At 46.3% G+C, this 27427-nt stretch overlaps 8 protein-coding genes across 8 annotated transcripts; 2 read left to right on the top strand and 6 right to left on the bottom strand.

Moving 5' to 3' along the window:
- Nucleotides 1–2173: 2173 nt before the first annotated feature.
- Nucleotides 2174–4251, top strand: GLAREA_06616 (uncharacterized protein; the record flags this gene model as incomplete). Its single annotated transcript, XM_008080564.1, has 2 exons — nt 2174–2986; nt 3040–4251. The coding sequence occupies 2 exons, from the start codon at nt 2174–2176 to the stop codon at nt 4249–4251; spliced, it is 2025 nt and encodes a 674-aa protein (XP_008078755.1).
- Nucleotides 4252–7393: 3142 nt separating this feature from the next.
- Nucleotides 7394–7726, bottom strand: GLAREA_06615 (uncharacterized protein; the record flags this gene model as incomplete). Its single annotated transcript, XM_008080563.1, has 2 exons — nt 7394–7544; nt 7611–7726. The coding sequence occupies 2 exons, from the start codon at nt 7724–7726 to the stop codon at nt 7394–7396; spliced, it is 267 nt and encodes an 88-aa protein (XP_008078754.1).
- A 503-nt stretch (nt 7727–8229) lies between these two features.
- On the bottom strand, nt 8230–10050 carry GLAREA_06614 (uncharacterized protein; the record flags this gene model as incomplete). The annotated part of the gene is made up of 3 exons (XM_008080562.1): nt 8230–8265; nt 8461–8548; nt 8834–10050. 3 exons carry the CDS (start codon nt 10048–10050, stop codon nt 8230–8232), a joined length of 1341 nt encoding a protein of 446 aa, XP_008078753.1.
- A 1170-nt stretch (nt 10051–11220) lies between these two features.
- GLAREA_06613 (uncharacterized protein) lies at nt 11221–11850 on the bottom strand (the record flags this gene model as incomplete). The annotated part of the gene is made up of 3 exons (XM_008080561.1): nt 11221–11316; nt 11367–11455; nt 11508–11850. The coding sequence occupies 3 exons, from the start codon at nt 11848–11850 to the stop codon at nt 11221–11223; spliced, it is 528 nt and encodes a 175-aa protein (XP_008078752.1).
- Nucleotides 11851–14813: 2963 nt separating this feature from the next.
- GLAREA_06612 (Tubby C-terminal) lies at nt 14814–15472 on the top strand (the record flags this gene model as incomplete). Its single annotated transcript, XM_008080560.1, has 2 exons — nt 14814–15365; nt 15419–15472. The coding sequence occupies 2 exons, from the start codon at nt 14814–14816 to the stop codon at nt 15470–15472; spliced, it is 606 nt and encodes a 201-aa protein (XP_008078751.1).
- A 2630-nt stretch (nt 15473–18102) lies between these two features.
- On the bottom strand, nt 18103–18969 carry GLAREA_06611 (uncharacterized protein; the record flags this gene model as incomplete). Its single annotated transcript, XM_008080559.1, has 3 exons — nt 18103–18400; nt 18507–18692; nt 18881–18969. The coding sequence occupies 3 exons, from the start codon at nt 18967–18969 to the stop codon at nt 18103–18105; spliced, it is 573 nt and encodes a 190-aa protein (XP_008078750.1).
- Nucleotides 18970–20009: 1040 nt separating this feature from the next.
- Nucleotides 20010–21040, bottom strand: GLAREA_06610 (uncharacterized protein; the record flags this gene model as incomplete). The annotated part of the gene is made up of 2 exons (XM_008080558.1): nt 20010–20528; nt 20603–21040. 2 exons carry the CDS (start codon nt 21038–21040, stop codon nt 20010–20012), a joined length of 957 nt encoding a protein of 318 aa, XP_008078749.1.
- A 1466-nt stretch (nt 21041–22506) lies between these two features.
- GLAREA_06609 (P-loop containing nucleoside triphosphate hydrolase) lies at nt 22507–26848 on the bottom strand (the record flags this gene model as incomplete). The annotated part of the gene is made up of 5 exons (XM_008080557.1): nt 22507–22757; nt 22808–23250; nt 23297–24766; nt 24816–26485; nt 26531–26848. 5 exons carry the CDS (start codon nt 26846–26848, stop codon nt 22507–22509), a joined length of 4152 nt encoding a protein of 1383 aa, XP_008078748.1.
- Between the last annotated feature and the right edge of the window lie 579 nt (nt 26849–27427).

The following is a 27427-nucleotide window of genomic DNA, read 5'->3' as shown; positions in this document are numbered from 1 at the left end:
AGATGCGCTGCTGCAGAGGTGTAGATCCATCCAGTCTGACGAGGCACCATTGATAGCCAGCACTATCAGATGAGCCCACAAGCAGAAGATTCATCTACATGCTCGCGATCAAGACCGACCCATGTGCGCCATTGACCGTCAATTGGGCAGACTGGGAATTGTGGTATCATACCGCCTCCGCGACAAGTGCCATTATTCGAGCATGAACTTTACAGTACTTGAAACTGCGAGCCAGCGCATACCGTCATCCTTGAATTGATTTCTTAATAGCACCGAACTAGTTATTCTTCCTCACTTCCTACATCATGTTGCCACTTTGCACACCCCACGGAATATACACAGACCCCGCGGCTGGACTCTTGCAACCTCCTGTGTATTTCGTACTCGACTATCGCCTATCATTCTCACAATGTGCGTCTAGGATTTAGAGAGATTTAGAGATGTTTCCAAGTGTCGAACAGAAAACTTAAATGGTAACATCCACGACCATCCTCCCTGAGATCCCTGCCACGAACTCTGGTGCACCCGTCATTGGCTGGTTGTCACTCGATTAAGCACTTGGCCACTGACTGGAGGAGCTGTCCGTTGTCTCGACCACCTCAGAGACCGACGAAGTCTGGTTCGATGCCTCCCATTCGCATGCGCTCAGGGAATTCAATCGGTTTGTACTGTTATTAGGGGCATGTGCAGGATTCGCTTGGGCTCTCCTGCTGTGTGTATCTGCTGCCCATGATGGACCTTGATGGTTGGATCCTGTGATTCATCTGTTGAGAACCTGGAAGGCTGGAACTACAGGCGATTAGATACTTTGGCAGCATCAATCCTAATCCAGATTCCGAAAACGGGCTGAGCGGGAAACGATTGAACTAAAGCAGCAGAACTTCACACACGCAGAGACGCCCTTACACATGCTGGGAAATGCTGAGATCTCGTTCGATAGCTACCACACATGCGATCTTGCCTTCGTCCCAGCTGCGCGCATCTCGATATGGACACAGAGAACTTGCAGTCTGGGAAGCGGGTAGCGACAGACATCGAGGACGACGCCTGTAGAGTGGACAGATCTAGGTCAATTAATCGAAAACGCACATGATTTATAGAGTTATAAAAATTGGATAGTTATAAATATAAAATATTCGATTGCTGTTGGAGAATATAAAATTGTACATTGAGGCCACAGAAACCCAAAATCAGGCCATGGACGTAGAACAGAATCACTGGAGGAGAAGCAGAGGTTTGCCGCTGATCCTGTATCCAGTCATGTAACATAATTGACAAATATAATTTCTCTTAGGAATGTTTCAAAAGTCTATTTTCCGCCGTCATATGAAGTTGAGATATGTAGTTATGTCGAGTTGTGCGTGAGTTGTGAAAACGGGGATAAACCAGGACAAGCCAAACCTCAAGAGAGACCTCCGCTCGCCGACTCTCGTCCTTTCTCCTCTCCCATCACACAATCGACTCCCAAGGAGCATTACGACAACCCGGAAAACAGCAGGTCAGTTTGAATTCCATCTCTTGCATCTCGCAGATCATATCCAGCCATCGCTGGCTTCAAATTCCCCAAGACGCATCGCATATTGACTTGCTCCCGGCGCAGGACTTTGGCCGCCATTTCCCACCCACGACAACGCCAAATGTCTCGATAGGACTCTCAACGGCATCATTTTTGATCAACTGTAAGTTGGACAGTTTCCTATTATCTATGCGACCAAGCAGAAAGATCGTTTTCTTCCCCATTCTCTCCTGTGTCTGCGGTGCATTGTGGCTGTCTTCATCATCCGTCAAGCGCCCACGATACTTCCGAAATCACCACAATCCCATCAACACCTCCTTTCTTTCATCAAACTGCCTCCTATCATCATCATTTGGTGTATTACTATCCATACTAACTGCTATAATCATCCAGATCGACAGTCTCCTCAACCCTCGTTCTGTCCTTGTCCATCCGCCAGCTTGCGACAGCGGTTCTTCCTTCAGGTTCTCAACCCATCCTCAACCAGCAACCATTTTCTATTCGCACCACGATCGGTCAGATCAGATTTGTTCCAACATAACCTGCCTCACTTGATCAACATCATTTGAATTCATATCCTCGAAAACCCACAAAATCGATTGTGCCTCCTACACCCCCTCAGCGCACCATCGTGCCCAACCCCATCACACTGCTGCAATGGATACGCGCACTGGAGCCCAGAGAATGGCTACACCACCAGCATCGTATGTTGGAGGCCAGTCCAATGCCAATACTCCGCATACGCTCAGCGTGTCTCCTTTTGGCAGTCCTACTCCAAAGAGTGTCGCATTCGAGCTCCTCTTCCCCGAATCCCCTCAGTATCGTGCGCGACTGCCCATGAGGGTGCAAATATTCCCACACGACACCACAGACTCCATCATTACAACTGTTAAAAACTTTTACGGGTTGTATGCTGGCCCTGGTGGTGCAAAGGGTGTTAGTTTTGAGGATGACCAAGGCAATACGCTAATCGCCCGCTACGAAAATCTGCGAAACAACATGATTGTGTATGTTCGAGTGATCGAAGAGCCAACACCAGCTTCCTATCACTTGGGATCACCAGCCATATCACAACCATACTATCCTGGGGATGGTCAACAGATGCCACCGCCGCAGCCGGCACAGGCGCTCAATTACGGGCAACCATTGTCTCGACCAAATTCGAGAACATCTCGCAAGCGAAGTGTCTCTCCCAATAACGGACGTGGCCGCCGCAGCACATCTGTGAGCACCAATCCACCACTACCAAAGAAGAGTCGATCTCGCTCGGGATTCAAGAGTCGCGGGTCTAGCGCCCACGGAAGTTTTGCAGACTGCCACAGCGATGGCATGAATGGCTATAGCAGTGGTGACGGAGCTCCCGGATCTGTTTCGAGCAGAACCAAGAGCGAACACATTGGAAATACAGAAATCAGTTTGGACAACATTGTTGAGGGTGGACGTCGCAAGAGGGCGAAGTTTGAAAGCTCGGTAAGTGCTCTAATCCCACAATACCAAAACATATTCTAATATTTTGTTTATAGGAATTACCATTATTCGCACCACCTCAAATGCCAGCGGCAACCTCCAATTCCTCGGTCTCACCCGCACGACGAATGGAGCACCATCGGGCTTCTCTCCCCTTTACACATCCAGGCTCGAATCCGTTCACCAACCCGCAGACGTTGCAATCCCCACAAAGCTTCAGCAATGGGTTTGGTCAGCCGGGGACATTCTCTACACCTGCTCCTGGGTCCCGTCGGACTCGTGGAGGAGCGGCATACCCACCTCGTCAATCAATTGGCTCAACTCCAGTTGGTGACAGCTCTGGAATACTTCCTACACCAGATCCTACAGTGGGTAGTTGCATGTCGGAAGAAGATAAGGATGTTGCCATGCAATTGATTCGTCTTGGAGAGATGTCAAATATTTCTCACGGTCGCACATCTGCTTCCACGCTTGATGACACCTTCAGTGGTAGGGCCGATGCGGCGTCATCCACTGGCGCAACCAGTGACGAGGAGAGTGAAAGCGAGCCCGAACTCCCTCCAGCTCGCCGCCAAAAGCGGGAAGCTAGTCCTATCCTTCCACCTGGCGCCATGAAGAGAATCCGTCCCCATCTTGATGATATTTTACCAAGTCAAGATAGCAGTGAGCCAAGTGGGGATGAGGCGGATTATGAATTCAACCCGGGCCACAACGATGCCTCCGCAGAAGGTCTCGACCAGAAACCAAAGATGCCAAAGGCCAGAAGTATGCCATCGATCATCATGGGTAAGCCTAAGACGAGCGCGTCGGGGGCCAAGGTCAACAAGACCAGTAAATCCAAGATTCCCCGACCTGGCCAGGTTGTCAAGTCAAAGAAGTCGGCCAGTGTATCTGGAAGCACCAAACCAATCTCGCCAACATCTTTACCTCCTCAATCCCGCAAGACTTCAAATGCATCGGCGTTGAACTTTCAACATCAACTTGGTGAGGATGAGGAAGATTTATCATCCAAACCTCGTTGCCAGCGTTGCCGAAAGAGCAAGAAGGGTTGTGATCGTCAAAGGCCATGCCAACGTTGCAAAGATGCCGGCCTCAGTGCAGATCAATGCGTTAGCGAAGACGAGAACAATGGTCGTAAAGGTCGATATGGACGTCATATGGGTGTTCCAGTCAAGAAGGACGATATGTTGGCTGAGACTCCTATTCTCCCTACCTTGATGGCTGGTGGTCAAGGTAGCCCAGATAAGAGCAAGAAGAGAAAGCGGTAGTCCATGGTGTTGTTCACGACGGCATCAATACATTTCTTCACCTCCCGGTGCTCGTCAACAAAAGTGCTCATTCGGTAAACTCACATTGACTGACCTTTACCACATCGAATCTCTACTTCTTTGGCGTTTACGGAATGTTTATTTCTGAACTCATACTTTCGAGGCGTCTAATGTTTCGTGGCAACTCTTTGTTAAGTATCTCTTTATTGTACTTGGTCTCGATGGTAATGTCCTTGGGTATATTTGACCTCGTTGAAGCATACTGGACCTGGTGGAGGGGCGGAAAAGCAGCACACTCCTTATTACGACGCATGGATGATACTAGACGATTTTCTTTGGCTTTCTGTTGTTGTTGTTCATCGCGTCAGATTTTGCTCGCCCTGATGGTCGATTTGAATTTTGGTTTTATTTTCGCGCGCTTTTCTTGGCTGTTGCACTGCTTCTGCTGCTTTTTTAATTTGAAATTTGTTTGTTTTGTTGTTTTTCTGAGAGAGAAGATGGTGGGAGAGAAGGAGAGTGTTGTTGAGCGGAACGGAGGAATGATTTCTGTGGACACTTTGAGGGATCTGGATCACGGGGTTGGGGGGCTGTAGGGGACTGGCTGGGCTATTGGGTTTCTCATATCATGAGACGGGGTTCTGATTGATAAAATATGGGAGATTGGGATGGACAATGGGAAATTGGGGGGGCGCTGTATGGGGATATAACTTTTGTTTTTGTTTTCTTCTCTTGTGTCCTTTTTTTTTCGTTTTTGTGTGGATCAAAGGGGATGGACGGATGGATTATGAAAAATTGGAATTAAGTTGATATACAGAGATCAATTGAGAATGTTGATACATTATAAAAAATAGGGGTGTCGACCTTTTTTGTGGCTTGGTTTATTTGAGAACCAGGTTTTTAATATTCAAGTGAAAAGATCCGTCGATGTGATAAAAAGGGTGTGTGAGTAGAGCTATATATATCAATGAGGAAGAATCTATAAACTTACAATCTAGGTGCTCGTCTCATTCTCTCTTTTCTATCGATCCTATAAATAAAAGATCAACTCAGAAAGATCCGATATCTTGCAAGTTGGGAGAGTGGGTATTTCCCGTCGTTGCGAACACGAAACACTAGATTCGAAACAATCTATAACACGATGCATCCCACGATCAAATGCAGAACCTGGTATACATAAACTCTTGAAATCATCATTCAGCGATATATAAATATAACACCGACTTCTATGGTGAAAATGTCATGTTTGAAATGATTGAAGTGTTAGAGAAATCGAGATTAAAAAGCGTCCACAGCCACTCGTTCGGCTCCCGCGGTTTTTCGTACCCCGCGTTTTTCGCCCTTTGGGTTATAAGGAAGCGCGCGCTTTTTGGGGGGGGGGCTATAAATAAGTAACACTGTTGATTTCAGAGATATTGTGATGAGGTGATGTTTTATTACCAAATAATAATTTATTAAGATACATTTATTCGGGACGACGTATATATGTATGTAAGTTAGAATGTAAATAAGTGTAAAACCGCAAGGCTGAAGGAGGGGTACCTTAAATACCACTAACGCTTACGTCGTTGAGTTGAGTGTTGCGCTAGTCCCCTTTCGTGTCATCCCATCCCAGAATGCCCTCTGTCACAGGCACCTGGATGGTTCCACCGTTTATCATTGGCTGAATGGGAGCGGGGCAGGGGTGCGGATAGGAAAGTGGGGGTGAGTACGAAAGTGACGCATGGGTGGGGAGGGTGACGTTTCTGGTTGGGTGGGGGGGTGGACGGGTGGAGTTGCGGGCGGGTCGGCGGTTTTTGAGGGATGGAGGTGAGAGGAGCGGGGCGGAGCGGGGAAGATGGGATGTGTGAGGCTTGGCGTTGTACTGGGTGAGATCGTGGTAATGAAGTCACGGGAGCTGATGGAAACGAGGAAGTGCGTTGCGATATAAATTTTGGATGATGGAATAATCGTGGATTCTAGAAAATGAGATTACTACTAGAAAACAAAGATTACCTTCTCTCTAACGCACCCTGTTTTTTCTTTAATAGAAGACTAGAATTTGCGAATTTGTTATTGAAGAATGACTCTTAAGAAGGATAAGTTGATGGCGAGATGAGATAGAATAGACTTTTTGGAAGGGATGATAAGAGATAAGATGTATAAAACAATGTGAGTTGTTTTTAACTCTACTATCTTGACATATTACACCTTACAACCAGAACAACTTTCAACAGCTACAATCACAATGCGGTACAACAAAAATGAAGGCAAATCAAATGTAACGCCCTTTTCATAACCTTTGACCAGATTATACGCCATAACCAGATCATACGCCATCAGCAACCAGTTTTCCCTTATCAAAATTTGCACGGTTCGCTCTTCCGTTTGAGGACCGCCAGCACCAAAACCCTCGAAAGTCAAGAACAAATTTCCCATCTGCGCCATGAACTTCAAATATAATCCAACTCCAACTCCAAATCCAACTTCAACGCCCAAGTAACTTCCCACTATGGTTCCCAGCAGCCAGTCTCCCAGCACTTGGACCACTCTAACGCTCGCAAAGGTAAATAAGGTCCACAAAACGATGCTCCGCCCACATCGAGAACCCCAGACGAACTGGCCGAGCGAGACGAACATGAAGCTGGATAGCTTACGACTAGGGCATCCGAACCACCAAGCCCGAAAATCACTCGTTTGAAAGAATAGCATCTTAAGCCCCACCCTCGCCCTTTCAATCCTTCGCGTTTTCTTTGCTCGTTTTCTCTTGTAATATTTTCAGGACTCTCTACAGAGGTCGGTAAAAGTAACGGTATCGTGATCTGGGAAGAGGTATCTAAACTCGTACAGGGGCAGGGCGACGGGTACGGTGGCGGAAACTCTTGTAGGTCTACATGCCGTGCGGTTTCGACTAGGCATTGTGCGAGATTCGTGGTTTGTCGGAGGGATTACCGCAGGGTTCCAGTGACTCCCCATTTCCTCGCAGAGTGGTATCCGAGGTGAAGAGTCAAACTCCCACCAGAGGTCTGTAGCTCGTCAAGTGCGCCTCCGGATTACGGGTGAAATCCGTGCACCTTGTTTTCTGTGTACGTATCTTCCAGTCTCCTTCTCCAGGACGATTTACTACTCTTCTTTCGACCGATTTCTTCCGAAATCGGTAGAGCTCCTAAAGTGTTGCTGCGATTTCCTTCTGTAAATGGGCCAACGCCTGCTCAGCCTGCCCCTCTCCGACAAGAGCTTCGTAGAGATGTCCCGACTCGATGTCAAAATCCATGGCGACCTGATCTTCATTGAACTCGGCGACACTTTCCGTCCATCTAGGCATAGGCTGCTTCCGTTAGTTTAGTTGCTACTAGAATCTAGGGACTCTTCAATTTTCTCACAAGGTAATATCGGCCTCAGAACCGAGCCAGTCAAAAAGACTTTGTCCATCTTTCCTCCCGTACCTTCGATAAGGTTTTGGGCAAGTTTTCCCCCACGGGTGTCCTGAAGAAGGCATTTTCCACGCAGAGTGTTCCGACTTTTAATAAGTCAATGATAGCTTCATTGACTCTTTTATCCCCGTATCCTAGACACGCAAGGTTCTTTTAATTATGAGGCCATTGTGTTGGTATAATTATTTCGGTTGTTTTGGTGATATCGTAGTCGATTCTCACCAAAAGGTTATTGCTTCCCACACTGTCATCTCGTTTGCGTTTTCTCACACCAGAACAGCGTGGAAAACGAGAAAAGATCCGAGGTCCCACATAAAGTCCATTATCGCTTTATGTATGCGTATTCCTGATTTTAAAAGGGCACACCGCCTTGCTCCATAGGAAGCCCTTTTGAACCGCGCAAATCGGGCAGCTCAAGAAGGAGCTCCTCCTCGTTTTTCGGCCGAAGTTTTTCTTCAGCCGGGAAAACATGATCCTTTTTTAGGATGTGTATAGGGCTCATGACGCCGACCTTGTGAGCAGTGGTCGGGTGTAGAGTTTGCCTGGTTCGTTTCGTTTATGATATTTGCTATGTCGTAGTCATTTCGTTCCAAGGTTTCCGCATCTGGGGCAAGACGTTAGCTGTAGTTCTCAACCATATCTAGATAGAATTTTCCAGAATGAAAATCTGTGAAAGACTGGTACGTACCAAGGCACGCCAACGTTTCTTCGCAATGCACAACATGCATACTTCGAACCCCTCCTCAACTAAAGCTGCATTAGCTTACGTCTGAAGTACTTATTGAAGATCTCAACTTACCCGCACCACCACGATCATTTCTCCCTTGCCCCTATCCCACACGATCATCCCCACCCCCATCATACATCCGTCCCAGCCAGGCGCAAAACTGCATCGCGAGATGAGTATTGTCGTGGCCGAGCGGCGATGATGACAAGGAGAAGAAGTGGAATGTAAAATGTCGCACTGTTATGCTGGAGTTTGGTGGGATCGGCTCCTGACCAATTAGGGCTACGTCAGCGTCGACCCCGCTTTCTTCACTCTCACGGATGACCCGATCACGTGATGTTGATGCTCTAAATATAGACGAAAACATTTCTCTCTTCATTCTTGCCATTTAACATCCATCAATCTATTTTATCTGATATACTCTAACTAATATTTTAATTCCTACGTAACGATTCTCATCTTCGACCAAATCTCATTCCACCTTGCCGTCACCACAGCTGTTTGATACATCGCGGGATATTTCCACTTTGGAACACTCCAAAAGAAGAATCCAAACACCCAAGCATACCCAAAGAGCCTCCCGAACCAACTCTCTTCAATCATTTTCAACTCCTGTGACCATCCCAATCTCTTAGCAAGACTCCTAACACCCATTAAAAACACAAGCTCTCCAGTACACCCCAGAAAGTTCATCAAGAACCACCAAATATCCAACCACCACTCCTTCTGACCAAGCTGCCAACTAACGGCCGAATGAGAGACTCCGGAAAGTGCAAACACAACGAAAGCAACCACTAATTTAGACTCTGCTGCACCCAACCCCAAACTCGAAGCCGCAACCTTTCCGTAGTTCATATACGGCCTCACAGCAACTCTATGCCAAAACCTGGACCAAAACGTCCTCAACCCCGTAACATCCGCCGGATTCCCAAACAACGACGGCCAATCCCTCGGCTCATCAAGCCCAATTAACACGAAGAAACAAGCTAGAATTGAGTTCGCGCCGTCGAGATATACGAGACTTTCCCAGATCCAATAAACGGCCATGTAACTCCTAATCACGAGCTCACGCGCCGTGACTTCAGACCAGACGTAGAAGAGCCGACGAAAGAGTATTTGCTCTTCGGGCGAGAGGTCTTGGGGGATGAATTCTACGAGGGTTTCGGCGAAGGCGGCGGGGATGATGCGGACGTGGATGTAGTAGTATATTGGTAGTTTGATGAGGCGTAGGAATAGGAATACTGATAGACTTTGCTGAGATTTCTTCTCGTTTTCAGGTCCTGGTGTCGTGTTGAGCAATTGCGGGTTCCCCCAAATCCGATACGCAGCTCTGAAATTGAAGACAAAGTTCTCCTTTTGCGTCAATCCTGGCGGAGTCTGGGGAGTCGGCCATTTCTCAATATGCAGTACGGAGATGGTATGTAGAACCTTGAGCGTGACGGCGAGACACCAGAGAGATGTCACGCCAGGGAGGAACCAGAAGTATTTTGACGCCGAGAACGAGAGTGCAGAAAACAAGAGAAAAGGCGGTAGGAAGTAAAGTCGTCTTTTTTGAGTCAGCGATTGGAGGGAGTGGTAGAATGCGATGTCTGAGAGTGCGAGGTAGATTAATGGGACGAAGAGGAGAGCGAGGTGCTTGGATATGGTTTTTAGTAACGGCATTTTGATGAATGAAATATTAAAATTTGCTCAGCAAAAGAAGGACGAAAGTAAATATTGAATGAACAATTAAACAAGTGCAAACAACACATCAGCAATATATCTCATCATTAAATCTCACACTCATCCCTTTCAATCCTCAAATACCCGCACCAGTTTCAACATATAACCTGTAACCCCTGAACAGTCAGCACCAAATCCTAATGCTCGTTAATTTGTTTCGTCGCACTCGCACACGAAGATTGAAACGAAGGATGGGAAATGCGGTGACGGATTTAGAGTTGTGGGGGATGTGGCTTACTGTGCCTCTTTGTGAGATGCTGTTTTGGGTTGCAGCGAGGCATATGGCGGGCGGAAGGCTGTGTGACGGAAGACTTGTGATAGATTGTTGGTTTTGCGCGTTATGGGGGTTTGGTTTGTTTTGGAGGGGGTGGAGGGAGAGAAGATTTTTGAGGTATGATTTGGTGAGGGAGGGTAAAAGATCGGAGGGTGGAAGTTTGATGTGGGAAGGAAGCAAAGATCTAAACCAGATTGACCACAAGTAAACAATTAAAAATTGAATGCAAAGAATTTCGAAGGTAAGATTTCAAAAATGATAATTAACTGGGTTATTTTTGTGAGCTTTTACTACTCCAATTCCTCCAACAGTACTACATCCTACAATCGTATTTTCTCAGTGCTAAAGAGAAAATTCTATAAGCTTCCGCCTTAATGAATTGTAGACTAATGTGATATTCGGGGGTAAGAGTGCATCAGAGCTATAGTTGAGTTCAGATTCTTCTCGTATTATTCTCCTTCTCGGATGAGGAAGTTGAAACTTGAACTCGTTGAGTCGATAATTGTTGAGATGTCTAAAGTTTGTGGAGAAGAACTCATTTCAAGCAGGTCTCACAATGCAAAAGAAACCTTGTTTTTTCTTCATGGCCAATGAATTTTTTTTCTAATGCAAAAATACAACAAACAATGAAAAGCATCTTCCTGTCCAACCAGTGACCAGTTCCCCATCCCCCAACAAATTACCCCAGACACCTATTCAAATCTATAATTCCCAAAGCATATCCTCCACACGGTACTTTCAAATAGGATCCACACACACATTTTCCGTGACCAATTAGCGAATTAATTGATGCGTTTTTAGTTCTACAGCGGCAAAACTAGGTAGGCTGGCTACACTTAGTTCTTCTTGGCTGGGTGAGCATCGAGAGCGGCTTGAATCTCCAAGATGGATTCGTTGGAGAGGTCGGTGAATTGAAGAGAGTCAACGCCCATCTGAGAGGTGGTTAGTATGGAGAAATGTAGAAGTGATGCGAGGAACTTACTGGGACTGGCTTTCCCTCGTTGAAGTCACCACCGGCGAGGACACCGGAGAGGGTCATGCAAGCTGGAGGAATACCAACTACGAGAACAGCTAAAGAAAACGTGTTAGTGATGTCTAGTGGTAGAGGAGAGGAGGTACTTACTTCCTGGTGCTGGACCAGAGAAAGTGACCGAGGCGCCATTGAGCTGGGTCTTGCAGTCCTCGAAAGCGGTACCGAAACCGATGGTGGAGATGTCGAAACCTTGAGGAGCACGCTTGACGCGGCTGATGAAAGTGCGAGGAGCATTGACTTCCTCAAGATCACGGTTCTTGACTGCATCAACCACGACACCAGCGACCGCGGCAGCGGCACTGACAGCTGCAGAAGCAGCGCCAATACCAGCTGCGACAGCAGCAGGAATGGCAGCGAGGAAAGGTGCTGGGCAGTATTGGACCAAGACGACGAGGGCAACGGCCTGGACGATGACTTTGCTGGAGGAAACCATTTTGAAAGATTGTTTGGGTTGGGGTGAAAAAGGGTGGAAAGTAAAGATTGTTTTGAAAAGATTGAGTGAAGGAGTGAGTTGAATGAATGGAGTATCTATCAAAGATGCTGAGAAAGAAGATTGAAGAGAATGCTGAAGGTAATTGCTGAAAGATGAAGATGAAGATGCTGATGAGGAAAGAAAAAGAATATTGGGTGGTGATGGAGGTGGTATAAGTACATTTTTCGACTTCTAGGAAAGTGGTATCAGTTCGGTTGTGAAGATGTTGATGCTCGGAAATTCCGTGTCACGTCATCCTGGCAGTGCACTATTTTCGTGTTGATACCGATACTCTCATGTCATCAGCAATCTCTTGCCTACCTGAAGCAGCTTACCAGCATATCGCTGACTGAATGAGTTTTCCAAACTTCCAGAACTGTCTGGAGAACCCGTGAAACAAAGGATTTCCAGCCCGCTATCCACAACTGCGTGACGAGCAGTCACTAATTCGGAAGTTCATTCTCACAATTCGGGGGCGGAGTGAAAGGGCGTTGTAGTGCGAGCCGCAAATTGTATGAGCTACATGCAACGGATTAGTGTAGAGTTGCAGTTCCCAATGAAGATTCCTACTAGTTCGGGTCGCCTACTACAACGCCAGGTACGATCAAACATGTGAGATCCGCTGCTCCTGTAAGCCTGCCCCGTATAAGCCTGGATTACTATTGTGGGGACCGATGCATAGGCATTTGTAAAGACTGGGCAGGATCCTTCACACTTATTCCGGGGAAACACGTGTGTTCGTCATCTTTGGGGTAGGATTCGGGTATGGAGATCAACACATGTATGCAACCGGGGGTTTGATGGGTTTGGCACAATACGCTCCTTGGATTTGTAGAGCATTGATTTGATCACTTTGGATTTGTTACATTGAAATCAGTATCGGCAGTATTGTGTGAAATCTTCTGAAGCTCGTTCAACGTTCTAACAAACTCATGACAGCAAAACCAGCGAAAATTAAGTACTTGATCCAATAGACTTCTTGCAACGCAATTACAGCCCATCCAAGATACGGAATATACCCTCTTACTACCCCATAAACCTCATCCCTTGATACATACTCCCTGCCTGGCGGATAGAGACTAATATCGTCATATTGATTATTGTCTCCCTTTGTCAAAATCATTTGCCTGTTATCGAATGAGCTTCGTCTTATCTTTTATTACATATTGACTGACCTTTTAGACGCATCTTTTGCATTACAATCAATATTATGAGTTCGGAAAGCACGATGCACCATTGGCAATGGATTTCCTTTGAACCAAACCACAGGCACCTCGCCTATTTCTACACAAGATGGCCTGTTCCATAGAAAAAGTATATCGCCTCGATGAAAAGCCGGTGCCATAGATTCTGAAATAACACACACAATTGGTGTGGGCGAAAGTGTTATAGCAGATAGTCCTTTCCAAAACATGAATGGCGTACAAAGTGTTAAAAGGAGAGGAATCGTCTTTGTCAGGATCGTGCGGATTGTGTTTGTTGTTGGAGAAGACATCGTTGAGTAATTTTCGTGACCGTTGTTTTTTGCTATGCTTCCAGAGTTCCTGGCGATCATGAAAGAAGACTATTTCCCACGTGGAAATTGGTATTCTAGAATAGGTTTCCAATGCATAGCGGTTTGTAGAAGGAAGGTCTCGCTTAGGCATGTTTGCGCCCCTGTCTTGCCTGTGCGATCGAGCAGCACAAGGATCCGTCTCAACTGCGGCTCAGTGGGGAGAATGGATCACCATCCATGTCTGCTCGTTAATTCTGATGGAAGATCATGTCGGGGTCGTGCGAGCTTAAGCTTATTTGAGACCCACTAACCAAGGAGGAATAATGTCTGTGGTTTATTGCTACCGGTAGATTTTTCAGACGTCGAACAACAAACTTCTCATATCTTCGATGTATGTTGTATTGCCCGAAATACGTCAAAGACTCAATCTATGCGTTACAAACTCCCTCGTCTCGCACTTCAATGACATCGCATTTGCATTTCGCTTGCCAAACTGACAGGCGTGGGTTTTAAACTCTTCTGGAAGGAAGTTTAACTTTAGTAACCTTATTCAGATCTACGCATTGCTTCAAATCCTCCGGTGTCACCGTACCACTCCAGCTTCAAGCAATATTAGTCGGGTTACTCAGCACTTTGCGGGCTGGATGGAACAATTGAGCTGTCACGCATATGCCGGCTGATCGTACCAAGCGATGTAACATCGACCAACGGAATCCAAGGGCGAAGCGCCTCCACCATTTCAACACAAATTTGGTCGCACACGTTTTCGGCCCGCCATTTGCCTTCCGGGTATGTACTGTGTGAGAGAGGATTGAGAGCTAAGGTTTGATACTGCCGTGTGGTTTTTAGCTCCAGGGGCGTCAGCACTTGACTCTCTATTCAGACAATCCTACCTGCAAACAAGACACGGATTTTCCAAGAAAAAGAAAGTCAAGGAATTTGGTGACGAGTTCAAAGTTTTGCATAGAGCCTATATGTTTCACGTAAGTTGTTGGGTCACTAGGGGGTTATAATTGGGCTATCGTGTGAGAGGAGCCATTCATTGGCTGCAGCCCCACTTTCCAAGCCATCTACTCCGTGGTTACTGTTTGTTGATTTTGTGATGTGTCCATAGAGTTGAAACTCTCGACTTCAACACTGATCAAATAATGCTCGTTTGAAGATTTGAATAAGGATTCAGATGTATCAAGTTTGAACTACTAACGCCAGAGCTCGATATCGAAATAGTCGATTTTGTCGTTCAGACTTTCACCCTCTCAATACAATATACGAACAGAGACATATTCCATTCACAAACCAACAATTCACCAAAAGCAAACCCCCGCTCAGCCTCATTCAGTTGTAGCTATTAGCCCTCAAATCATCTCAACCACTTCTTCACACTTCCATCTTACAACACCATCGACCTTAAAGCCAAAACACCACCAAAATGGATACCCAACTCCAATCTCTCCCATCTCCAGTCACAATCCTCGATGGCTACATCACCCAAGGAGAAACAACAATCATAATGAAATGTCACGACCGAACCTTCAAAACCGTCACCATTCTCACCTCTGACAACAGACCTCTATTCACCGTCGACGGCAAAGGTTCCGGCTCCATCAGCTGGCAACGCACCATCAGAGGCACCGATGGCGTCGCACTCTTCGACCTCCGTCACCCAAACTGGGGTATGAAGAATCTCTGGACTGTCAAGAGACCCAGCGGTCGCGATCTCTGCTCTTTGAAACACGTGGAGTTTCTCGGAAAGGCCAGAAGTGCGCTTGACATGACTGTGTTCAATGAATCTGATATCGGAGCTGAGGTCATGGTTAAGATTCAACCGAAAGATGCGAGTGCGCTTACGACTGTCGTTAGAGTTGGGGAGGTCGCGATTGCGGAAATTAGAATTGTGGAGGATAATGACGTTATTGATTTGACGGGGAAGGATAGGACGGTTTGGCAAGCTAGAATTGCGGGAGGTATTGATCTTGGTTTGGTATGTACAAAGAACTATTCTTTTGAAGCAAATTCGCTAACTTTTTATTCTAGATTGTGGTTGCCATGCTCTGCCGTGCGGAGATGAATCACGTTTGGAGACAATAAGAAGTGTTCTAGGAAACGAATCTGGTCATTTGGTGATAGGAAGTAACGAGTCTCTTTGTCTGAAACAATTTCTAATCCCAAGTCTCTCAATCAATCCCAGCTGAGTTCCATCGATGTTTTTCTGGCCACCTTTTTTTCCTGACCCGAAGTTCCTCACTTAATATGGCACCTCAAGTCGTAATGCACAAAGTAACTTTCCGCATTAAAGTATAACAGCGTTTTCTCCACAGTTCCATTATACCACAAGCACTGCGTGTATTTCTCAGCAAAAGCTATACTCCGGCAGATATGTCTGTTTTTTCGACATTCATTGTAGCATGACGAGAGAGTAGCTCCGGATTGTTTATGGACTGTCAGGGTCGTTTTTGAGTTCGGTCGGTAAAGCCTGGGACGCCGCAGATTGGATAGCCTTTCTCAGGTGCTGAACTTAAGTTAGCCAGAGTACAAGAGATATTGGGGGTGATTGGAGGGGAAAGCTACGGACTTGAGCTGGGAGGTGTTGTGCGTTGAGTTGTCGAGGCTGAGGTCGTTGGGTGTGCTGTGCCAAAGCCCAAAAATACCAGAATGAAGAAGATGGAAGTGGTGTAAATGCCCATGGCGATTTGATACTAGGAGTCTACGATTGATTATGGCTGTGATTGAGGGCACTACCGATTGAACGATTCAAGGCAAATATGTCGAATTGATATAGAATTGGCATTGTTCCACCGGATTAATTTGACCACAGACTATTATCTTGGTTGGACTTCCCAAGTGTGCTACACCAATTATGTCAAGGAAGGTACAACTGTGCGCACACCTTTCGTTTGTGATACCGGGCTCGCGGTGGACAAACTAACTTTCAGTGCCCACAGATCTCAAGACTAAACAAGATAATTTCGAATAGAGCCCAAGGAGGTGTCATTTACTTAAAATGATAGACGGCATATGTGAAACTGTGCCAATTTTAATCACTAAATATACGATCGTTCGCCAGTTAATAAGAAAACATCTTGTTTCGATACCACTTTCTTCATCCTCCGCGAGCTTAGCCACCTCTATTTGACATGACACTGCAAATCCCAATGCACAAACTCGCTCGTGGGATCAGCATACAATTGCGTCTCCTGTACAATCTTATCATACCACAGACACAGTGTATATCTTGCATGAAAAGCCAGGCTCTTGCACACGTCTCTGTTCTTTCGACATTCGGTATAGCAGGAATGGAGTGTGGCTCCGGATTGTTGATGCGTCGTTTGCGTGTAGTTTCCTGGCACCACTGTATAGCCGCCGACGTTGCAGATTGGGAAGCCGGTTACGTATGCTGGGAATTGTCAGAATTGTTGCGTTAGGAGTGAAGTGTCTTTAGGAAGCGGATACGAACTCTGGCCTGGTGGAGGAGGGGTTTGAAAGGTTGGTGTAGGAGTTGTGGGATGAGCGATGGCCAACCCTGTGAAAACTAGTGCATTGAAAATGGAGTTCGTGTAGATCTTCATCTCCAGAGCCGCTTGATGAAATTGAGTTCTGATGTGGTTTTCAGAAGATCCTCCGTTCGCAAAGCCTATAAGAGTCTGAATTAATTTGATATTGGAACTGATCAACACGATCTTATCAACTCGAACTCGAGGTTCAACTCTTACATTTAATAAGTTGTGACTCGTATGATTTTGTGTTTGCAGCTCCGGATAGCTACATGAACTTGATGCAGTGTAACGGATGCTAGATGCTTGACCCCTCGAACACTTGGGTGTTCGACAGAATATCATCTTCATCACCACGACATCAAATATTTAAATCATCTGGAACCAGCCAGTATTGCGTCGTTGAAGACATTTTTGGGAACGGCCCAATTAGCTCTACCTGAGTTGGTATATTGGTAAGAAAACTTTCTGACACTTGAAACGGTTCGTAAATTTCGAGAGGTCTGTTTGAGCTCTCAAGTTTATCTTGTACGCCAGCTCTGTTGCCTTTTGCGGGGTAAGCTCGAGCTGAAACATTATTGGGTATGACAAGCACTCTTAGGGTGCAGTGGTCTGTTGTAACACAAGCGAGGCGACTTCCGTTGCATCTGATTAGAGGATAGCCTTCAAATTTTCACTCTGATTCTGACTCTATTTGAAGTCGACTTACATTCAATATAAGGATTGGTGGGCAGGTGACTGACACTTATTTTATCCTCCGCGAGCCTCCTCGCTTAACGGCAAGTCTGGCGACATGAGGAAGGACTTGTATGATGAATAAAACTCCATCACAAACAATACTCGAACGACCTGTAATATGTCATGATAGTTGAATGGTAAGTTGAAGTAAATACTTGAATTTCCTGAACGATCCATCATCTCGAATATGTTGAATACCGAGCTACCTAGTATGTTCTCCTCAACCTCCTCAAGCCTGGGCACTGGCCTAACTTCAGCGACAACATGTCGAACCTTATCTCATACAGAACGGGAAATTTTTGGAAAGGAAAAAAGAAAATCTCGCTGGATAACATCAGTAGTTCCCCTTCAAAACCCGGCCGATCGAAGTCAAGAACTACTTTACAAAAGTTGAACTGCTTTCACTCTCTCATATCCCTCTACTAGCTGTTAAAGGTCACGAGCGCTTGAAGTATCCTAGATCTTGGTGTTGTTTCCACATATGCTCAGTCAGCTTGTCACGTCGGCTGTATCCGTGAAATCCAGTTCCGTGGACTTTGCAGCAACCTGGTACGGTGCAGAAAAATGAGGTGTTGTGTCCTGAGTGGAACCTTCTTTCGTGGCGGAGATGATCAGTGTGTCTAGTGAAGCTTTGCTGCAATACACGTTGGTACACGGGATTCTGCGTTGAGGAACCGAAGTGGTTGGGACAGTTGTTTGTACTGCCATGCTTTGAGCTGGGACGTTGGCAGCGATGCTGGTGTTTAAATGCGGGCTGCCTTGTTGAAGTGCTTGAGTGCCCCAATTCCTTTTGGGCTGAAAGATCAGTGGTTGAAAGTCCGGAAAAGTCGTCATGCTCGCGGTGGTTGATGTGATCTTGTGCCGCAAACCAACCCCTTCTAGCTTGAACACACATTCCATATTCATTCGGAGTTCCCTCTACATCGAGAACAAAAGCTTGCACATCCTCCATATTCGATTGATAGACTGGAAAGCTTGCAAAGCCATTGTTGACCAAGTTGTTTGACTGATGCGTAGAGTTGAGGAAATCCGAAGCTGGAAACAGGCCCCGAGTGCCGTCTGAAGAATCGCAAGGGAAACTGTCATAATTACGTAGGCCTTGGGAAAAACAAATAGAACTGATTATTCTTTCTTGTATGGCTGAAGAACCCACGTGAGTGGATGAGCAGGGCGAACAAGGTAAAACGAATTCGGTTCTCGGACGGCCCTCGAAGAGCCGCAATGCTTGGCTAAATGGCGATCAGCAAGATCAAAAAAAAAAACTCACCCAGTCTCAGCCACATCTCCGTAGAGATTCAACCTGAGACCAGAGTCTTCCTGATTGGAACCAGCAGTTCCGTGATAATCGTCTTGCATGTTGAGGGCGTTGAGGGCGTGAAGCGAGATGCAGAGGTGCTAAGCGAGGCGGAATATCGACGAGGCTTTGTGCGAACGGGTGAGATATTTGCGGTGAGAAGTACAAATTTCATCGAAAAGGAGACGGAGGGAGTGATAGACTATATGTCTTTTGGTCCTAAAAACTGGAGGCATGATGCACGCCCTCATGCAATGCACTACCAGATTCCAGCCAGACCTCTTGAACCCCCTGATGAGGCTACACCACTGGTGGCATAGTCAGCCTAGTGAAATGCTACCATTCAAATGGAGATAAATGACTTTTCAGGTTTAGAAGCTTCAACCAAGATATTGTGGGTGGTGTGATATTTGGATTTGAGGTGCAGAATGACGGTGTGGTAAGTGTGACGGGTACGTGATAGAAATGCGTGGACCTACCTGTATCAATATAGTTACCAAGTTCGACGAGAAGTTGAGCATGGATCTGCCACTGACCTCAAGGGAATGAAAGCCATGCGAGCAATTGGTATCAGTGCTGAACATGCATGCAAGGAACTGAAAGTCCTCGATTGTTCCTTCCTCCTGACTTGACACTTGATAATGAGTGGTGACTTGCCGAGCTAGCTTTCAAAGGGATTCAAGTTCATAAACCCCAGCGTTTTTCGGCAGAATAGTCCACTCATCTACAGGCAATCACCTTCTAGCTGTCCAGTGGTGAATTTGATAATCGCTGCTTCTCTTCTCCTTTTGACGGGCTTGCCAAAAATTCCATGGTAATGACTTATTTTTATGTGCTCCAGAGTTGCGGGGGGGATTGAGTCATTTGACGCAGATTTGTATGCTTGAGCCATAAATAAGATAGGGAGAATAAATTTCAAGCGGTACTGTTGAAGTTTTTAAAAGTGATAACAATTTGTTGTAGGGCCGCGGGTATATAACAAAACAAAAATACGACATCTGAAATCTAATGACACTATCAACCGTGACAGTCCCCGAGAAGCTGAGAAGCATCAAGAAAGAATAACAAGAAACAGATTCAACACCACAAGTTATTACATCCACTAGAATTGCATCGTCCTTTGGAGACCTTGCATGGTCGCCGCGGCTCTCATTGCAAGATTTCTAGCTTCCGCTCCAACCTTTTCATCGTCACCAGCCTTGTCAAATTCATTTTTCCATGATTCCCACAGCTCAAGAGTGAGTTGCTGAATTTCTGGGGGAGACTTTTCATCGAAGGATGTTGCTGTCCAGGTGCTGGCATCAGCGTCATGTTGCAAGATCATTTTGAATAGTCCTTGTCCATTCCACACAACCCACTGTGCGGCGCCCATAACATAATAGTCAGCCATGTCCAGTTCCCACGGTTCAAGCTTTGGTTTGAATGCTCTTTTCATAGCCCAAATCGCTGGCTCAGGACTGGCCTCCCAGACCTCCAGCGCATGAACGTTCGCTAGAAATGCTTGATAGTTCACGTAAATCACTTGATCTGCCTCTGATTCAGATCCAGGGTCCGCTTCATTTTCTGTCATATCTTCCTTGAGATCTTGATAGAATTGGTCGATTGTCTGTTCCGGACAGTGCTGTAAATTTAAAATTATTAGCACATGTTGCAACGTGTTCTGGAAAGAGATTGATCGCAAAGCGTCTAACATACAACTGGTTTAATCTTTCTGAGGCGTTCTTCACTTCTTCCCAGTGTCCATAACAGCCTCGCTAGCTTAAGTTGCGATGGGTGCCAGTAGGGAATTTGTTCGGCCATCGTGATTATGAAAGTACCAACCGAGCGGATATTGTGTCCATAATTCGCAAATGTTTCTATCATGCGACTAACAGCTTCTTGAACAGACATCGTGCTGGTGGGCTGGACAAAATCCTGCACAATAAGCCAATTTAGGTAGTCATCCTCATTGTAAGTCAACGGGACTGAAATGAAGTTGGGAGGGTCTTTCGTGATTGGCTTCGGTTTGAAAGAGGAAAGAATGCCTGACCACGATTTCGGTTTGCTTGACTCAACCTTATGTGGCCCAGTGTTGTCATGGCATATTTGATCATGCTCAAGCCGTTCAATCATCAATATGAGCGGCACTGACATGATGTTGCTTGAAATGGCGTGCAGAGATAACGCGACTGTGGGTTGAGTCTGGACAAGTGCCCGCGAGTAGCACTGAGAAGAGTGTGGTGATCAGCGAGGTCTGGGAATAAATTTGTGTGTGAGATAAATGTCCTCATATTAAACACGAATTGAAGACGAACAATGAGAATATATCTAACTACCTAGGTACCCAGGAATGCTCAAATAAAGAGGCCGAGGCCAGGCGCCACCAGGGCCAGGTTCAAGTCAACCCACCGTACCACGATTGACCTGGGCGGTAACAGGTTATATGGGCAACCCATCGGTGTAAACGTTTCAGGTTGGCCTTTATCAACCGCAGGAAAATGTGTACATTACGAACCGCCACTATTACCGCGCGGTGGGCTTCCAACTCGACGCCAGGCGTAGTTGGAGGTTAACCCGGCACCCAAAACACGGCCGTTAAGCCAGACTCAACAACAGATGACGACTTCCATCCATAAGTTAGGCGCCGAAGAGTATTTTGGGACTGCTTTATTTACCGCAGTCGTATGCCAGGCACGGCCAAATAGGTGACCTCTGTGGTATTGTTGAGTAGATCTATCATCGAATGGTTTCATGACGGCCTCTTAGCGAGGTTGGTTTTTGGACCAATCATGTTTGCGATGCTTAGCCGTCAGTATGGAATTTGGGACACATGATATTATTCAGCGCAACATAAAGACATATGCTTCCCGTACGAATTGTATTTTATCTCAGTACTTAAATTCTCACGTCAATGACCGGCCAGACATATCCTGTCATATTCTTCGCTGTTCCGAATTTCTCAACCAAGATAATCTCACTTCTGGAGCACTTTTTTCGAAAGACATAATGATGTGTTTCCCCAGAGCAAAGTCAGAGAGACTAACGAACCCTCTTGGTGTACGTATAACGGACTAACACGCCGATAAAGAACTTTCCAGCCTTTCCAATTTACAACACTGAGAAAAAACAATAGAACAATCATAATCACGAACCTGGGCTCCACTTTACACATGAATATCACCGGCGTTCCAGTATCGAGAGACACATTCGCTCAGCGCCCCCTGTCAAAGTCGGTTATAGAGGACCCAAATATCCTCGCAAATTTCACGACGAAAACAACTTATTCCCAGTCGGAAGTTTCTACGAGTTTCCCTCTAAACCCTATCCTTACAAATACCAAAACACGAAGGGTGAAATACTGCCAGAGTGTCCTGGTGACAGGGCATATAAAAAGAAAGGCGATATAAGGATTATTACGGATCGACATAAGAATATCCAGGGTGTTGTCTCCCGGCCGTTTCCAGTATACGATCTAGTGACGAATGAACGAAGATACACCGGCCCGCTCCAGCGAGCAAAGGAGATACCGATCGAGGGACAGAAGAAGAGGAAGAAGTGGTGGTTTCTATGAATCGCCCGCGTGCGAGAACGTGCTACGAGGCTCTATTACTGAAGACTTCTCACTGATCCAAACCATCCAGCTCAACAAGTCTCATAACCGCATCTACAACCTCATTACCCGCCAAATTAAGCTCCGGCTCATCGATCTTTCTCGCCAATACATCATCAAGCATACCTCTCAGTCTACTCACCAAGACTCCTATCCTAGCCCAACCACGTAGTCGTAGCCAGCCATCTACGACGAGACCGCGACCAAGAGTGTCGAGGGTGATAGGGCCGGAGAAGAGAAGTGCGGTGTAGGCGTTGAAAGCTGTGGAGTTGTTAGCGTTTATAATAAGATGGGATGGGGTGGTGACTTACGCGTTAGGTCTCGTATGAAAACCTTGCTAGTGGCCATTTTGTTGAAGTAGCTCATGTAGACACTGTTACCCGGAAAGGTTTGCGCGTCGAAAACGGTAGAGCTTGGATGGACAAAGACTCGTCCGTTTTCCTGGTTGAAGTACTTGATGGTCTTGGCTTCAGGGTCGAGTTCAACGGCACCAGAGACGGATTGCGCGAACTTCTTGTCTGGGAAGTCGATACGCGCGAGTTGGGGGTTGAAGGCACCGGCACACAGGGATCGTAGGAGAGTGGTGCTGTCGTTATTCTTGTTTAAGGATTGATAGGCGTCTGGGGATGACGGAATGAACGATAGTTCGCGAAGGGATGTTAAGTATTGCGTGCGATTGGAAGAGATATCGTTTAGTGTTTGATAAGAAAGAAAGTTTTCAGAGCACCAATTTCGAATCTCACCCTGTCGAATACTACAGACTGTTAGTAAGACGGCAGAAAGTTGAAAACGAGACATACCTTCGATTGTTGACCATCTCATCCCACTGCTCGTAAGCTTTTAGGTCTCCAATAAGATCACCTTGATTCTTAGCGAACCGCGCTCGAGCTACCTTCGCTTCATCCCTTTTATCCTGCGGCGAGACGAACGGTGACTTCACGGTAAGTATTGCAGCAATAGTGACGCATGCATTAAGACACCCAAACATAGCGCCATAAACCATAAGCTTTCCACATCGTAGATCAGCTGGAATCATGGACAGATGTCGTCCCAGAGCAGTCAGATCATCTCCATCCAATGCTCCCATTCTACCCAATAGGTCCATCGCTCCATCAACCGCTAGACTTTCTGGCGGCGTAAGAGCACTTGCAAGAAATTTCCCAACAGCCTTGATACCCATAGCGCGGACAGAAAGGCAAAGTTGTTCAAGCGGAACTCGCCTGATCTCAGGCTCTGGCCGTTCGGCCATTTTGTTCATCTCGGCATTGCGTGTATACAGCTTATAACATTTGCCAGCTTGAACACGCCCTGCTCGACCTCGTCTCTGCTTACAGGCTGCACGCGAAGCCCAGACTTCTTCGAGCTTACGCATGTTGTTCTGTGGATCGTAACTCGTTTCTTTGACACGTCCAGTATCTATTACTGCAACAATATCATCGATGGTGATGGATGTTTCAGCAACGTTTGTGGCGACGATAACCTTTCGCTTGCCTTGCGGAGCGTGAGGGAATACCCGTCTTTGTTCTGATGATTGAAGTGAAGCATGAAGCGGTAGAGCATGGAGGTTCGGTATTGATCGAAGAGCATCGATCGTACGACTGATCTCCATCAGACCTGGCATGAAAATAAGTATACCGCCGTCCTGCTTTTGGTAGGTCAGATCCGCATCGATTTCTCTGACGGTCTGCGCGATCAAGTCGTAATTAATTCGCATTCCAATGCTTTGGATCGCAGCAGCAACATCGGCATCCATGCCAGACGTTTCCGCATCTTCTTCATCTCGTCTTCCACCACGGCCAGAATTGAAACCTGTCATCTGAATGACGTCGTCAAGGTAATAATCCTCAACAGGATACGTTCTGCCACTAATCTCAACTCTGCCTACTTTGCCATTGCTCTTGAAATAGTCTTCAAAAACACCAGCATCAAGGGTGGCACTCATCAGTATGAGTTTTAAGTCTTTCCTCTGTTTTAAGACATCTCGAAGTAATACAAGTAAAAAGTCGGTGTCCAAACTCCGTTCGTGAACCTCATCGATTATTACATGACTGATATCTGCTAAACTCGCAACGACGTCGTCACTGCTTCCTCCACTAGTTTGAAGTCTTCTGAGAAGTACACCTGTAGTCACGAAAGTTATTTTAGTGTTTGGTGTAACCTTTGATTCGCCACGAATGATATAGCCAACTTCTTGTCCAACCGTAGAGCAGCGTTCATCACTCACACGATCCGCGAGACCAAGAGCCGAAATCCTTCGAGGTTGAGTACAGCTGGAAATTTGTTAGCATCATATATCATTCAGATTGTGAATTTACCTACATTATCTTGGCAGTCCCACCCAGTGCTCTCTGGTACAAATCGTCAAGAACGAACTGTGCTGATTGAGTAGATTTACCCGAACCAGTTTCTCCAGAGATGATTGTAACCTGATGAGATTCAACTGTATCAATGATTATTTCTCTCATCTCCCAAGCAGGAAGAGTTTTCCGCTGTTGAATTCTCGATTGAAGCTTAAGATTAGTTTGCCTGCTAGCCCATTCTTCTTTACTTCGTGGGTCTGGCGTCCAGTTAATCGGTCTAGGATGTCGTGATATCTTTTGTCTTTTTCTATGAATCGGCCGCACTTCACTCGTGCTGGAAGCTGCAGCTGCAATATCCCGCAGCTTGCCCGGCCGTTCGACGATGCTGTACAGATTCTGCTCCACCCAATCGATAAGAAAAAATAGCATTTGTTCTCCCAGGAGGTTGTCAGCAGCGTGATTCAGAGCTTGCTTCATAACACTAAGACGAATGTATGAAGGGAGCGCAGCGTGTACTGAAATGACAGGAAGCTTTTGTGGGTACTCAGACGATCTTCTAAATTGCAGCACTGGCTGAATCTCCGCGTTTCGCCCTCTATTTGAAGGTTTTATTGTGACACGACATATGTCTTTCGAGGGACGAGAAAATTGGTCGCCAAAGACAGATTGTAGACTCGTCAGTTCTTCGTCCCAAATGGTCAAAGAACTTTCTTTCGCATCTTCGGCGGCCCAGCTTTCAGCTTCATCGGGTACGGCGTCATCTTCTTGCCCACTGGACAGAAGAATCTTCTGCAGAGCTTCCGCAGCTGTACTTTCGTCCCCTGTCCTGTCAAAAATCTGTTTGGCCAGATCTATCGAATACCCAGCCTCTGCAAGACGCTTAATTGCACCTTCTCTCTTTAAATCACTGCTTCCCATACTGATACCCGCAGTATAACCCTCGGGTAAAGACCAACGTGGCAAATCATCCTCAGGAACGTGTATAAGCAACCACTCCAGAGTTTCCTCGCGATCTTTGCATTCCTGAACTGCTTCTTCAACATGGCTTTCTCTGAATTGTAGATTTTTGAACTCATTAATAATAGAATGCTTCTGAAAATCGGACATCCGAACACCATTGGGATTCCATATTGCGTATTTCCGTATGAGATTTTCGACATTTGTGCGCGCTCGTTTGCCCATTTCGATCTTGGGTACTCGAGTCCAACCTCTTTGGATGTTATGAGATCCCGAATTTACACCACCAGACCCTCCGTTGCGAAGTGCCAACCCGACGCCTCCTGGACCACCCGGTGTGTTGAGAGCCTTCTCCTTCGCTTTATTCTGCTCCGCGCGCCTCTTCTCCATCAAGGCTTTGGCTTCCTCTCGTTCTCTCAAGGCTTGGAAGGGGTCTGCCTCATATTGCCACCCGCGGCCATCCTTGATATCCTCCTTTTTAAGAACTTCGAATTCGCCCTTCCACAAGTCTCTGTAGTCGGGAGGAAGCATCATGTGTATATTTCGCATACTGCACACTCGAAAGAGTCCATAGGTAGCCGCAAAGTGTCGAGCCTCGAGGGCTGTGGGTTTCGCTGCAAGATGCTTATGACTAGGAGGCAATTTGAAAGGAGCTAGTTGAACGAGCTCTTGTGTTTTAGGGTTCTTAGCCTTGAGAATAACCATCGAGGAATATCCTTCTGGTGTTTTGCTCTAGATATACTTAGCACTCCCCAAGATCAGCGGCACCGTACATACCATGGTATATTCTGGCTTTTCCCATCTCTGCTTTTGGCAGTGCTCTGACAGCATGTTCACCGGCAATTTTCCTGTCCATGATGCCCCTCCAATAATCTTCTTGACATCGGGTCGTTTTGGAGCTTCGCCTAAGATATCGGGACCATCGAGATTTGAAGGTCCGGCAGATGCGGTCGCAGGTCTTTTCGGTTTCGGATCCTTATCGGAGTTCGAGAAAACAATGAAGCTATCGTCGCCGGTTGTGGTTGCTGGAGATGGTTTCTTTGCGCCTCCGCCCCCACCAGGTTTCCCACCTTTCGACTGTCCTTTCTTGACCATTTTATTCTTCGTTTGAATTTGGCTATGTCCCTTGCCTCGGAGGTACTGCTGGTTAAGTGAAACCCACGCGTTTATTGCTCTCAATCTGCAGCAAAGGAAGACCAACCGCCAAACTCGTGGCTACAAAAAGTTTTTGTGGGACGCTCGTCATCACCGAAACGCCCAGCTGTGATTCAATAGGTAGAGATAGATTGCAATTGTTGTTAGGCGAAGAATTTGAGATCAATGAATGAATCCAAGAGAAATGATACAATTCTTACCTCATCTGGTTTCCTACCGTTGAAAATCTTCGACACAGTCTTTCTCTGCAAAATGGTTTGGATGAGTCTCGCGGATACACGTCTATTCTGGTATTGGCGGCCTAAGGCTGAAATGTGCACCCACCCTCGGAGGAATACAAGTCGACTTCGAATAGAGCTTAAAAAGTCTCTATTTACTCAAAATAATAGATGGAATAATGGTGATGTTCTAATTTAATCCAATTATTATACCATATTTTGTCATCTTGTCGAAGAAGTGTTATTTGCGTCTGCCAGTTATTTCGTGCTCGCAAGCCACCACGGAGGACCCCTGAACTTA

The sequence above is a fragment of the Glarea lozoyensis genome (assembly GCF_000409485.1).
Source record: "Glarea lozoyensis ATCC 20868 chromosome Unknown GLAREA14, whole genome shotgun sequence".
Taxonomy (NCBI): domain Eukaryota; kingdom Fungi; phylum Ascomycota; class Leotiomycetes; order Helotiales; family Helotiaceae; genus Glarea; species Glarea lozoyensis.
The sequence above is the reverse complement of the archived record's forward strand: the minus strand, read 5'-3'. Positions and strand labels throughout refer to the sequence as shown.